The following is a 14503-nucleotide window of genomic DNA, read 5'->3' as shown; positions in this document are numbered from 1 at the left end:
AACCAGAAAATTTAGGTTCTATTTTTTTTTTCCAAACTAAAATCAAAAATGAAAAAAACAAAGAACAACCGATTTGTTTGGTTATCAATTTATAAAATACTTAAAAAAAAAGAGAGAATATTTTTCCCATTTACATCCAAAATATAGCAAACATAATGAACATTTCAATTCATTTTTTTGCATTGCATTTTGTTTTCTTGAAATTAATTTGTTTTCTGAAAAGTTTTTTGTTTTAAAATTTAGGTTTCTGGTATTTTTTTTCTAAAATGTAATGCTGTTTTGAACATTTATTTTGTTTTTTTAATTGTTGTGATTTTTAAAATGTTTTTGTGTCGAGTTATTTGTTGATGTGATTTGCGCTTCAGGTCCTCCGTAGTTCTATCTCTCAAATCTATTTCTGGACCATCATTACATTCTTGAGAACACGCTGCACTTATGATGCTTCCATATAACTACTTCAACTTCGTAATGATCTAAACTGAATTCTCAAAATATAAATATGCAGAAAATCAAACATCCCAGCAGATTTCCCCCTCAAACCGACAAGTTTTTCGGAATTAAAAGTTTATCAACCTGCTTCTGTTTTATAATATTCCTCTAATCTCTCTTTATGTGGCTCCTTTCCAAGCATCAATTATAGTTATATAGAACGCTGGAGAACACCACTATGAAGCATGGGGGTGAAAGCATCATGGTTTGGGGCCGCTTTTCTGAAATAGGGGCCAGAACGAGTGATCCGTCTCAAGAAAAAGATGAATGCGGCCATATTTGCTAAAAAATGTACACAAAAAATCTTCCTCCATCAGTGAGCATTCAGGATATACCCCAAGTATCCAACAACACATCACCATGGCAACGAAGGAGTGGCTACATAACAAGTATTTCAAGATTCTGGAGTGTTCTGGGCAGTCTGTGGACCTCAATGCAATACAGTTGTAAGTCTCTTGTCCAGCAACAGAACCGAAACATCCCAGCTCTTAAGAAGATCTGCATGGAGGAATGGACCAAACATAGCAGCTACAGATACAACCTGGTGAATTACATCTCTGCAGAATCAGTGATTCACAAACAATTTTTTGTGTCTTAGAGTGTGGTAGTAGAATTAACAAACTACAACCTCTCGTCACCCTTCAGATGAACTCTAAACCTGTTTGGAATTTCTCCACCTCCACATGACCTTTTCTTTGAATTCCTCCCTCCCTCCCGCATGCTCTTCTCAACCATTCAGCCATCCCTTCCTGTTGTTTCTGTACGCCACCCTCAGCTTTCTGCTGTGTTTTTGTCAAACGTTGATCTTTTGAGTTCTTCAGCTCAAGAAATGTCTCTTAAATACTTTTTTTGGACTCCTTATGAGACGTTTGGAATGGTTTTAGTGCCAGAAAAGGTGTTTTTTCTAGCAAAAGTAGCTTAAAAGAGCTCCATCTTTTATATGTCTTTGCCAGCTCAGACTTTAAAGAATCTTGTACTTCCTGTATCCAGTTCACAAACATATTATTGATTTAATGAAGTGCTCCTCTAAATCAGGGGTTCCCAAGCTACTGCCCACGGGCCGGATCCGGCCCACTTCCACATTTGGCCGGACCCCCAAACACTATCAGTGACTACACACATATATATATATATATATATATATATATATATTTTTTTTCTCAATCTGACCGATCGAGACCCACATGTAGCGGGACTTTTTTATTCCCTCCTTCTGCAGTCTTAACTAAGACGGAAGAGGAGACTATTTATTGGTTTAAAATGTTTTATGTGATGCTTAGTTAACACGTTTATCGGCAAATAAAAACTCAATCACACTTTCAGTGATTTCAGCAACCTTGGTATCAAAACTCTCAGCTTGATCAGGACATTACTGCTGGTATTTTTAGTATTCATAAACTTTTTGAAATATTCAGCAAAATATGGTTATAGGAAATAAGAAAATCTTCAAATTTCAAAATTTTAAGTAGATTAGCAGCAAGCCTTTAAATATATTCATGGCTATGTTTTCATTTCTTATAGTAATTTTCAAAAAAATTGGAGTTAATTAAAATTTGGAGTATACAATACTTTAGCAACATGCTAACGTTTTTAGCTAACTTAGATTACTGAGGAGTTTGGGGCAGTTTTGGAGTTAGCTAGAAGGTAAGCAATGTGCTAGCTTACTTTTTTGGCCAATTTGGCATCTACTGAGATTTTTTTTATATTAATTTTGAGTTTAGCTAATATTTTAGCTACATGTTAACATTTTTGACTAATTTGTTATCCAGTGAGGAATTTTATGCTAATTTGGAGTTTAGCTAGTAAGTAAGCCATGTGCTAGCTTCTTTTTTTGGCAAATTTGGCATCTACTGAGGGTTTTTTTATGCTAATTTTGAGTTTAGCTAATATTTTGGCAACATGTTCACTTTTTTCTGGGCTAATTTATAATCTACTGAGGGTTTTTTATGCTAATTTTGAGTTTAGCTAATATTCTAGCTACATGCTAACGTTTTTGACAAATTTGTTAACTACTGAGGGTTTTTATGCTAATTTTGAGTTTAGCTAATATTTTGGTGACATGTTAACGTTTTTTTGGGCTAATAATCTACTGAGGGTTTTTTTTTTGAGTAATTTAGAGTTTAGCTTCTATTTTAGCGAGAGGCTAACTTTTTTGCTAATTTAGTTTACTGAGGAATTTTGGGCTATTTGGGAGTTTATAAGTTAAGCAATGTGCTAGCTTTTTTTGGCTAATTTGGAATCTACTGAGGTTTTTTGGGATAATTTCGAATTTAGCTCACATTTAAGCAAAACACAATTTTTGTTGGGAAAATTGGCATTTTTAGGGATTTTTAAGCAGTTTTAAGCATTTTTTTTCAGAAATTTAGGTCAACTTCAGCGGTGTTTCATAGTTCTTCAACAAAATTTTCTAGTCTTTTAGCAAATTTAACATTTTGCAAATAGCTTTTGCATTTTCAGCAAATTCCTTCAGCAAAAGGAAACTACTTCACCATTTTCAGCAAAAAGCTTCAGCATCTTCAGTGACTACTTTCAACAAAAAGCATTCACACTAGCATTATCACAGGTAATGCAACTTTTATAGATTTTTTTGTAAAGATTACATAAATGAATTATTTAAAATTTGTGTGGCTTTCTGGAAAACCATAAATGTTTACGTTTAGGCTGTGATTGTTACACTTTTTCAGTTAGCCTACAAACCAACCCCGACCCCACATCAGAGAAGAAATTTTCAGGCATTTTCACACAGAACAAAGTGGTTTTATTCCCTGTTGATGACAGGGCTGCTCCTGTTGGTCCAGGGAGTGATGCTCTCAGTGCTCCGAGCTCTCGTAGCCGTCGGGAAGAGCGTTGGTGTGCCCGTTGTGGAACAGGCTGTGGTTGCCGTCACCCCAAGGAAATTTCTGCAGGAACAAAAGAACAGTTAGAGGAGTTACAGAGCGGCTGCTAATGAAGTTGGCCCGAGGTTCACCTTGGTGCGGATGCGAAGGTGGGAATAGGGCAAAAACTCCGGCTGATGGTCGCCGTGAGCCTGCATCTTCATGTAGGCGTTGGCCATGCAGACGCCCACGCCGGGAAAAGCCAGAACAAATGTCAGGATCTTCCAGGTTTTAGCTGTGGGAAAACAGAACAAAACTGAAATCAGAAATTCAGAGGAACTGACTTCCTCTTTGCTTATCTGCTGACCTTTTTGTTAATGTTTAACAGAGGATTCAAACTCTGCAATGGCGAACTCACCTCCTGCCTCCTCAGCTCCATGTGACGCAGCAGCGGCGAGGACCCGACGGGCGACCAAGGTGGCGGAAGACATCTGTACGAGAGGAGAAGGCAAAGTCAGAGCTGCTTTACATTATCCACATATTTCTGGAATACTCAGTGAAGGGATACATTTGGTTTATCTTTTAATTTCTTTTCATTCAATGAGCTAAAATACCAAACAAAAATGTAAAAGTTGAACTGTTTCTGTGGACGCACGTCTTCTTCCTGAGCAGAATAAACAGGCTAGAAGCTCGGCCTGCTGGTCCCCAAATATATCAACACAACACAAGTCTGTTTATGTTAAACTATGACAAAAATATAAAGGAAACACTTACCTTCCAGTCGAGAAGAAGTAAAAAAATAAGTATATTATTCCTCCTTTCCTCTCACAAATCCTCCTTCTTGTTTGTCCTTCAGTCCGTCCTGAGTTGAACTCGGCGTCAGACTCCTCCCCGTTTGAATCTGTCGCTCAGCCAAGAAACGGTTTATATTTGGGAAGGTGCTCAGGCGGGTGGACGCTGGAGGAGGTGCTGCTTTCAGGACGTGAAACAGGAGGACCGCAGCTGCACATGCATGACAGGGACTTTTGCAGGACTTCCAAAGGGCTTCATTTGGTACGGTGCAGCGTAGATCCTGACGGCCGCTGCACTGAAAGTGAGAGTTCAGCCGTCGGTCAAAGGTTCAAACATGACATGAGTTGAAAAAAATGACACGTTTTATCAGCGATTCATAAGATAAATAACAGTTTGACAAAACCAGATCAATTACAAAAAAGGTTTAATAACTTTATTTAAATTGAAGGTTTTGTTTTGAGTTGACGCTTAAACAAAATCTTTAACATATTTTAACTTTTTAACTGTAAACACGATAATTCCAGTAGATTCTGAAGGAGAAAAGCGGCTCAATGAGCCGCTTTTCTCCTTCAGAATCTACTGGAATTATCATGTTAATGGTTGAAAAGTTACAGTAAATCAAAGAACACAAACACTGGAGCTCCGGTGTTAAAGGGTTAAGCCAGAGGTCTGCAACCTGCTGCCCCGGAGCCACATGTGGCTCTTTTATCTCTCCATGGTGGCTCTCTGGCTGAAGAAAAATAAAATAATGGTAATTTTCAAAAAGTTCTATTTTAGCAACATGCTAACATTTTTGCTAGTTTGTTGTCTACTGGGGGTTTTAGGCTAATTTAGAGTTTAGATTCTAATTTAGCAACAGGCTAACATTTTTCGACTAATTAGTTTTCTGAGGAATTTTGATAATTTGGGGTTTAGCTCATATTTTAGCAAGACGTTGATGTTTTCAGCTAATTTGTTATCTACTGAAGTTTTTTGGGGGATAATTTAGAATTTAGCTTCTATTTTAGCAACATGCTAATGTTTTTGTCTAATTTAGTTTACTTAAGAATTTTAGGCTATTTTGGAGCTCAGCTAGTAATTAAGTAACAAGCTAGCCTTTTTTATGCTAATTTGGAGTTTAGCTAATATTTTAGCAATATATGCTAACATTTTTTGGCTAATTTGTTATCTACTTGGGGTTTTAGGCTAAATTAAAGTTTAACCTTTCTTTTAGCAACATGCTAACATTTTTGGCTGATTTAGTTTACCAACGTATTTTAGGATATTTTGGAGCTCAGCTAGTATTTAAGCAACAAGCTAGCATTTTTTATGCTGATTTGGAGTTTAGCTAATATTTTAGCAATATATGCTAACATTTTTTGACTAATTTGTTATCTACTTGGGTTTTTAGGCTAATTTAGAGTTTAGCTTTTCTTTTAGCAACATGCTAACATTTTTGGCTGATTTAATTTAGTAAGGAATTTTATGCTAATTTGGAGTTCAGCTAATATTTAGCAAAATATGCTAACATTTTTTACTAATTTGTTATCTATTTGGGTTTTTTGGCTAATTTAGAGTTTAGCTTTTCTTTTAGCAACATGCTAACATTTTTGGCTGATTCAGTTTACTGAGGAATTTTAGGCTATTTTGGAGCTCAGCTAGCAATTAAGTAACAAGCTAGCCTTTTTTATGCTAATTTGGAGTTTAGCATATATTTTACCAATATATGCTAACATTTTTGGGCTAATTTGTTACCTACTTGGGTTTTTAGGCTAATTTAGAGTTTAGCTTTTCTTTTAGCAACATGCTAACATTTTTGGCTGATTTAATTTACTAAGGAATTTTATGCTAATTTGGAGTTCAGCTAGTAATTAAGTAACAAGATCGATTTTTCGTTAATTTGGCCTCTAGTAAAGGTAAAAGGTAAAGATACAGCTCCTACTAGGTTTTGATCAGTAGAAAACGAGCCCAAATGGCTCTTTTACTGTTAAAGGTTGCCGACCCCCGGGTTAAGCAGTGAACCCCCAAAAATCTGTTTTCAAATTTAAGTACATAATTTATTTCCTTCATTATTTGCACGAGATAATCTATAATTTCTTAGACATTTTCAAAACAGATAGGAAGTGAGTGAAGGTTTACTCCACACAAACTTAGAAGTGGATTGTTAACAACGTACTGCCGCTCTGCAGAATATATGTCCTAGATGGCACAAGTTTTGTGACTTTGACTAAAAACGGCATAATTATTAGGGCTGGGTTGATAAAATCGATTAATCGATTTGATTTGATATTGATTCATAAAAATATAAATCGCTTTAGCACACAAAGCTAAAGTCCGCTAGCTTGATGCTAACATTTATTGGGATTTCCCATAGCACGGCTAATGCTAACGTACATTCCCAACTAAATAAGCATCTTTATAAACTCATTGGCATGAATTTTCCAAATCTTGTAAGGAAATATTTTTTAAAGTAACTATTTGTGTTCTAAAACAGTTTTTTCCTCATACTTTCTTCTTCTTCTGGAATAAGCTGTACTGCTATAGCGCGATCGCCACCTAGTGGCCAAACTGAAACTCCCTCCAGGAGAAGCAGAACAATGTTTACAATGTTAATGATCGGAACATTGTTAAAACTTCTCCTTTAGAGAATCCATGTAACACATTAACAATCTCATTATTTCACTAATACAGTTATTTTTCATCTGTTGTCTCTAAGAAGAACATTGGCTGTAATGTGGAGGAATTAATTAATCCTGAAGACTATTTCTTCCCCATTCCTTATAAAGGATTATGTGCACAGTTTCAAGTGTTGTGTTTGCTACACGTTTGTTGGTTTTGACAAAAGATTAATCATTTTGACCTTAAAGTGAGATTTTAATTCAGATATTTTGGATTTTTAGCCTAGATTTTGAAAACTGTGTTTGGGGAAACTGCTCTAAAATGTGTTTTAACATTTGGGAGAAACTCCATAAGAAGACTGGGAACACTATGAAAATAGATTTTAAGAAATTATTGGAGTGGGTTCTTAAAGGACTTTTACAGTGACACTAATGTTATTTATCCAGGTTTAACTAAACGGTTTGTAACTAAGGTTGATCATTTCTAGTAGAAGAAGATCTTTAATGATGCCTAAAGGTGGAGTGTCCAGCAGATGGAGTGATGCTCCTTCTCATACAGGGTTCCTTCTCTTTAAATACTCTAACTGTGACTCTTTTCTGTAGATTCTTGATAGTCAGGACAAACTTATGCAGCTCCTTTAGTCTCAGTCACAAACATTTATACACTGATGTAAACGGGGGCAATGTGGGGTTCAATTTCTTCTATTTCTGTCCCATTTTACTTCAAATTTCTCCGTTTCAGTCGTTGTGTGTCCTTTACTCAACAGAAGCAGCTTTTAGACGTGTTTCCAGGCTTCTTTGTCTTTGTTGCTTCTCCTCTGAGTCTCATCTGGACAGCGGCAGACGGTCGTGCAAACAGAAGCGGAGCCAGCAGTGATGCCAGCCGGCCGTGCGACTGAGCGAGCCGAGTCTGAAGCGTGAAGATTTATGCTCCCACCCTTCAGAACGGAGAAGGCTCCTTTCATTAGACCTTCTCTGTTTGACTCTTTATGTGATTTGTGTTTAGAAGCAACATAAAACTGCAGATCCGTCAGTTTAGTTGACTGAACGGACGTGTGTGAGCCGTCTGATTACCTGCCTCACCTGTGAATGTGGAGTCTGTGCAGCTTGGAGGACAGCAGCGTTTGTGAAAGAATCAACCGGTTTTTGTTTGAAGTGAAGCGGCAGCTTTTCCACCGGCGGGTGTGAAGGCTGAACACACACAAGCTGGAGGAAACTCTGCAGACTCAACAAATCCCAGCGTGCATGACAGACAGACACATAAAGTCATTCAAAAAGAAATGTAATTTCACCTGACGGCTGTTTGTTTTACAATTTCTCAGGACAAGGAAATTAAAATTCAGCCCTCAACGTGGACAAACTGATTTGCAAATAAATAAAAAAGCCGTGAGAGCTGAGCTCATGGCAGGTTTTACGCCAAGACAGACAACAAGTGTTGGCCTGTGCGAGCCGTGAAACCGAGTTTCTGCCAGTTTCACAAGTCACATCTCGTCTGGCCTTCGACGTCTTTCTCATCGGAGCTCTTTTGAATGCAGGTTGCCGCGGCAACCACTTCTCTGGTGTTTGTTGTGCGAAGTTTTAGCCAGAAAATTCAAGCTTCAAAATGATTGTTTTAACTTGAAATGTGACTAAAAAATCTGGTGTATTTAAAAAAATATATATATCGTGCCACATGTAGTAGTGCAAATATTTGTATTTATGACTAGGAAACAAATAGATAATTGTGTAAATGCTTAGTAAGCATTCACACAAAAGTGACTCTCCTGCTACTTTCCGACGTTTAAGGCACGTAAAAACTTGACCTCACTTTCAACAATTTCAGCAATCTTGGCATCAAAATGTTCAGCTCGTTCAGGACATTACTGCTCGTACTTTTGGCTTTACTTTACATTACTTTTTGTAGTTTATAGTTATTGAAATATTGGGCAAAATATGCACTACAGAAATTAGGAAGTCTAAAAATGTATTGAATTTTGACATCAGCAACAAGCCTTTAAATGAATTCATGGTCTATGTTTAGCTTCTATTTTAGCAACACGCTAATGTTTTTGACCACTTTACTGGGGAATTACTAATATTACTAGTAATTATTACTAATTATCATTACTAATTACTATTTTGAAGTTTAGCTGTGTTTAAGCAACGTGCTAGCTTTTTGGCTAATTTGGCATCTACTGAGGTTTTTTATGCTAATTTGGAGTTTAGCTAATATTTTAGCAACAAGCTAACGTTTTTGAATAATTTAGTTTACTGAGTAATTTTAAGCTATTTTAAAGTTTAGCTAGTATTTAAGCAACAAGCTATCTATTATAGCTAATTTGACATCTATAAAAGTTTTTTTTGTGTGATTAATTTGGAGTTTAGCTTATATGTAAGCAACCCACAAAACATTTTTGCAAAATTGGCATGTATTGGGATTTTTAAGCAATTATACTACAACGTTTTTCAGAAATTTAGGTCAGTTTCAGTGCTCTTTAATTGTTTTTTAAATAAATTACCAGTCTTTTAGCAAATGTAAACTTTTGCAAATAGCTTTTGCATTTTCAGTAAATCCCTGCAGCAATTAAAGTAAATTGTGTCACCATTTTCAGCAAAAACCTTCAGCATCTTCAACGATTACTTTCAACAAAAAACCTTCACACAAGCTTTATCGCAGGTAATGCAACTTTTCTAGTTTAAATAAATTTGATATATTTGTGTTTTTTTTCTTTTGTTTTTATTGCAAAAACTGGTAATCAATTACAGTATATTCTAAAACTTTGATTTGAACTCTAATTCAAAGTGCTCAAATTTGTGTGAATGCTTACTAAGCACTCACACTATAGTGATTCTCCTGCTCTTTTCTGTATGTTTTTTGACAGGTAAAAACTCAATCACACTTTCAGAGATTTCCGCAATCTTGGTATCAAAACGTTCAGCTCGGTCAGGACTTGACTGCTTGTATTTCTTATTATTCATAATTTTGACAGTTTTTGAAATATTGAGCTAAATCATTTAGCTAATATGCTATCTACTGTTTTCTAAGCAACACACGTTTTTTTTTAAATTGGCATGGATTGAGGATTTTTAAGCAAAATTGCTATAAATTTTTCAGATATTTAGGCTAACTTCAACAAACTTTCATAATTTTTTTACGGAATTTCAGGTTATTTAGTATTTTGCCAACAGCTTTTGCATTTTCAGCGACTTCAGCAACTACATTCTGCAAATAGCATTCACACTAGCATTATCGCAGGTAATGCAACTTTTCTAGTTGACTTTCATTTGTTGCCAGGTTTGATGGGGATGGGCTGAACTTCTATTAACATTGTGTTCTTGATCTGAACAGGCATTACAATTCCATCAAACTCCATTCAAAGGTGCTTCTTTAATCCTAAAGGGAAGCGGAGTTGTTCCGATGCCCGTATCCGTCGGTATAAGTAAAAGTCATTGGGTTACTGTGGAGGCTAATTATGTTTTTTAATTGCTACAGGGAGGACTAACCTTTATTAGCTGTCTGCTCTGCAGCAGAACTAAAGACGGAGGACTCCATTATCCAAATCCTGGTCCTCAAACGCCGCTGACTTTGAGAGTTTGACTTAGTTTTCTGCTCCAACAGGATTGCTTTTCCTATTTGGTCTGACTTTTAACAAAATACCTGAGTTCCAATTTGATATTACTAATAATATACGAGTAGAAGCAGAATTTTCATTAGTTTGATGTTTGAGCCAATGTAGGCAAACACAGGTGGGGCCACCAAGGAAACAAACCCTTTTGGGGCCCACATTTTCTGCTACTTTAAACCATATGGGGCCCACTTGGTGGCTGGGTGTTGATGCCGGACCTGACTGTTGCAGCTCCTCTACCAAATAAAACCATTAGGACCATGTTAGCTTTGTTGTATCGCTCACCTGACCTTCAACAGCAACGCTGACAAGATTCATTTCAGTGGAGAGACCCAACGTGTCAGTGAGAGTATGTCACAGACCCCAAAATGCCAAAAATGTCAGCAAAGTCGACATGTGGTTGCGTGGAGACATTTGTAATCGGGAGACGGCCGCTGCATTTTTACGAAGGTTTTAAGAAAAAGTTGAAATTTTCAGCAACTATTTTGAATTTTATTGTCATGCTTTAGCGGTCCAGTCAAAGACGGGTGGCAGGAACGCACAGCGGGATAATTGACTGATAGGAGGTTCTCCAAGATCCCTTGAATTATCTTATATTAGCTGATTTCAGACTGTCACTCCCCTACCACCATCTGGTTGGTAGCAGCACAGGCACTTGACGAGGACTGTTGGCTGGAGATGACCAGACGTCAATCTGATGATGGGCGTTGGTCCACCCTGACGTTGATAGGACAACAGCGTTTCCTAGACCTGATAAATTGCAATTGATGATGAAAAGAATAATAAGAAGACAGTTGTTGTCTAAAAATATGTGAGCTGACAAGATTATTATGTGTGTTCAAAATCTGACTTGTGAATGACCAGTGGTGTAGAATGGACCGCTTTTTATATCCGATGGTATGATACTCTTTAAAGCTCATAAAGTAGATTTTTCATGGTAAAGCCCCTTCAAGGTCTCCTGACCATATGGGGATTAGTTTAAAACCGCTGCTCTGAATTGTCCCTGTGACTGGTTCTGGTTCTCAGTCGATCTGAGGTTTGTGGTGAACCGGCAACCTGTTTTTTGAAGTCGACCTGCTGATTTGAGAACTCTTAAGTCCTACAAGAATTGCAACAAAGAGAGAACAAATATCTCTGGTCTTGTTGTCTGTCAAGTGGAACATAACTGTATTTTGTGAGTCTTTGTGGTCGCACGGCAGATGATTTTCAAAACTGATCTGTAGTTTTTTTTAAACTTTGTTTCTCTGCTGTGCTGTGTAGTTTGTGGAGTGACTCTGCTCACGAAACCTCCACTTATCCTCTGAAAAAAGAGAAAGGAAAGAAAAAACTGTTTCCAGGAGAAGCTGTGAAGTTGTTGTTTTTTGTGCAAAAGTTCTGGCTTCATCCACCGACTGATGGCATGTCACATTTGACTTTTCTTGACGTAATTAACTCGTCAGTCCTGACACTTCCTTCTGGCTCTCAGGATGTGATTAAAATGAAAGAATAAAAGCGTATTCAACGTCTGTCTTGACTGGAAGCTTTTCGGCTGTCTGCCCTTTCTGGCGGTGGTCTGCGTGTTCTCTGCACGCATCACAGAGCTCAACACTAATATTGAGCCCCCTGGAGGTGGAGCGGAGTGCTTGACAAGCTGCAGAAATACAAGAGCGTAAAACCTCCGATAAACACTTCTGTTCCAGAGGCCGAGAAACCAGTCCACACACAGAGGAACGCTCCACTTTAAAGGTCACAGCTACCTGTTCTCCAGGAGGTGAAGTGGTCATCACAGAGGCCACTCAAGCCATAACCAATCGAATCGAAACCAATCTTGGTTGAACTTCTCATAAGGAGTTCTGAGCTCGTCACCCAGGACCTGTCGGCCATGGGGGGCCCTACCAGGGGCAGAAGCCCCCGACAGCCCTGGAACTGTAAACAATCAATTAAGGTTAAAAAAAATCATAGCAATGAATCTTGTTGACTACCTTATGTGTATTTATTATATCACACTTTATATTTGATTTAAATTTTTTTTATGAATTGACATTTTTTGATGTTGTCTCCTAGCGACGGTTGGCTCAGTCGGCTGGACGTTGGGCTGCCACAAACTAGGCTCCCTGGGCCTTTGGGTAAAAGGTGAACAACAACTCTGGTTATTACCTTGATGTTGGCTTTTGACCTTTTACTTCAGAATGAAACAAAATACAGATTCATTCTTGGGATTATTTGACACAAAAACATTATTTTTGTAACTGTAACAAAGCCCAGACCATCACGTTGGTGTCTCCATTTGTTCCTGGAGTCTCAAAGACGTAGAATTATTCAGAGTGAAAGACTTTCTTCAAACTACTTTGTGTTTAGCCTTTTTCCAAAAGGGAAATAAAGAACTTTTATTACAGTTTATTGCAGTTTTTTCTGGAAATAATTCGATTCGATTCACAAGAGCTTGAATTTTTTTCGGTTCTTCAATTCAATTTAATTTTGAGTTTGCACATTGGTACACATTTATTTAGAAATACATTAATAATCTAGTATGTGTTTGGAATATATTAATCTGATCCAGTTCACATACTTTAAAATGTATCAGTGAAATAATGAGATTATTAATATCATCCAGTGTTACATGGATTCTCTAAAGGAGAAGTTCTAACATAAAATTTCAGATCATTAACATTGTAAACATTGTTCTGCTTCTCCTGGAGGACATTTCAGTTTGGCCACTAGGTGGCGATCACGCTATAGCATTACACCTTATCCCAGAAGAAGAAGAAAAATATTAGCAAAAAAACGGTTTTAGAACATAAATAATTACTTTAAAAATGTTTTCCTTAAAAACGTAGGTCGACCGAGCGTTAGCATTAGCCGTCCTATGGGGAATTCCATTAAACATTAGCATTAAGCTAGTGGACTTAAGCTTTATATGCTCTATATATCTTTTATGAATTATTGATCTATTAAGCTTAAATCGATTTTATTAACCCAGCTCTAGTGTAGTTGACATAAACAATGTTCTTGTTTGGATTGTTTGGAAAAAGTTTTCGTTGTGGGTGAAGAACAACTGCTTCTTTTTTTATGATTAGGAACAAAGACTAAATGGGACTTGTTGATAATTATCTGATTGGGAGCTTTTTGATTTCTACTGAAAAGACAAACTTCCATTGCAACCATTTTATTCAGTTTTTTGGTATTTTTTCTTTAGAAAATGTTTAGAAAAAAGGAAAAAAAGTTCAGAAGAAGTGAAATTGTATTTCCTAATGTACTAGTATCATCTTAAAACAATTGAAACTCTCCCTCACCTTCCAGAAAGTGCTGACCTGCTTGTTGGACGGTTTAAATTTAGAACAGGGTTCCTATCTGACCCCGGTGGAACTGTCATCCAGATGTGTCGACTCCTCGGTGGATTAATGGAGCTGCACCTCCATCTCCGACAGCCTGTCTTTCTCCTCAAGGACCTCTCCTTCAGGAAAACCGACACGCTCCTTATAGATGAGACAGACGCCGACAGACAGACGTTTACAGGGGGAGTCATGGCTGACGGCCTCATGACTCAGATGGGGGTTTGTTATTGTCATGTGCTCCGTACCACCAGAGGAGACGATGCGGTGGTCCACACGTCTGACAACAGTTTTCCTAAGTTGCAGAAAAACAAGCGTCTTCTTTCAACGTTTAACCAAAATATGCGGTTCTTTAGTCAGACGTTTGCATTGAGCGCCGTCAGTGCGTGTCTGATTCCTGCATAAACCTTTGCATTGTGGTGGCTTTAAGACCTACCACAGTATAGACTATAAGGGGGAGACAAAGGCGGCAGATGCTCCCGAGGTTTAATGCATGTGATGCTACGTATGCACTGTTTTAGCATACGATGTTCACACTGGACTGTCTGGTACAAGAGTTGGTGCAAAATGTTGCAAATCTAACTCCAGGCTTTTCCTTTCACAGCTCTATTCCGATATATCAGGGGAGTCAAACTCACCAGTTCTATTCAGTCTGTTTAGTTTTTAGCAATTGTTCATATGACTAATTTTTTTGCAACTGTAAAATTACCTGCATGAAGCCCAATGGGGGAAATTTTCTTTGTGATTTTGGGATATACAAATAAAATTGAATTGAAATTCAAATTGGACGTGGATCCACTCCAAATATGCTTTTTCTTTAGTAAAATCATTCCCAGTGCTCTTTTAATTAGGGTGTAACAGATCACAAAACTCACGGTTTGGATTATTTTTTC

The 14503-nt window shown here is 37.4% G+C and overlaps 2 protein-coding genes across 6 annotated transcripts in view; one reads left to right on the top strand and one right to left on the bottom strand.

Moving 5' to 3' along the window:
* Positions 1–3224: 3224 nt before the first annotated feature.
* On the bottom strand, positions 3225–4222 carry LOC112146584 (cytochrome c oxidase subunit 6A, mitochondrial). Its single transcript, XM_024272482.2, has 4 exons — positions 4080–4222; positions 3724–3796; positions 3458–3600; positions 3225–3389 (listed from the first exon to the last, which is right to left on the bottom strand). The coding sequence occupies exons 2-4, from the start codon at positions 3794–3796 to the stop codon at positions 3300–3302; spliced, it is 306 nt and encodes a 101-aa protein (XP_024128250.1). The 5' UTR covers positions 4080–4222; the 3' UTR covers positions 3225–3299.
* LOC112146583 (glycine-rich cell wall structural protein) overlaps positions 3714–14503 on the top strand; it is a 30838-nt gene continuing 20048 nt past the window's right edge. For 2 of the 5 annotated variants that reach the window (XM_036213134.1, XM_036213130.1), the window contains exons 1-2: positions 4300–4423; positions 12343–12411. In XM_036213134.1, the coding sequence (XP_036069027.1) occupies positions 4314–4423; positions 12343–12411 (179 nt within the window). In that variant the 5' untranslated portion in view covers positions 4300–4313. Of the gene's footprint in view, positions 3819–4251; positions 4424–11978; positions 12224–12342; positions 12412–14503 lie in introns of those variants that run through there. The other 3 variants (XM_036213132.1, XM_036213131.1, XM_036213133.1) reach the window with 3 other exon arrangements.

The sequence above is a fragment of the Oryzias melastigma genome, linkage group LG8 (genome assembly GCF_002922805.2).
Source record: "Oryzias melastigma strain HK-1 linkage group LG8, ASM292280v2, whole genome shotgun sequence".
NCBI classification, from domain to species: domain Eukaryota; kingdom Metazoa; phylum Chordata; class Actinopteri; order Beloniformes; family Adrianichthyidae; genus Oryzias; species Oryzias melastigma.
Note: the sequence above shows the minus strand (reverse complement) of the source record. Positions and strands in the feature narration are given on the sequence as shown.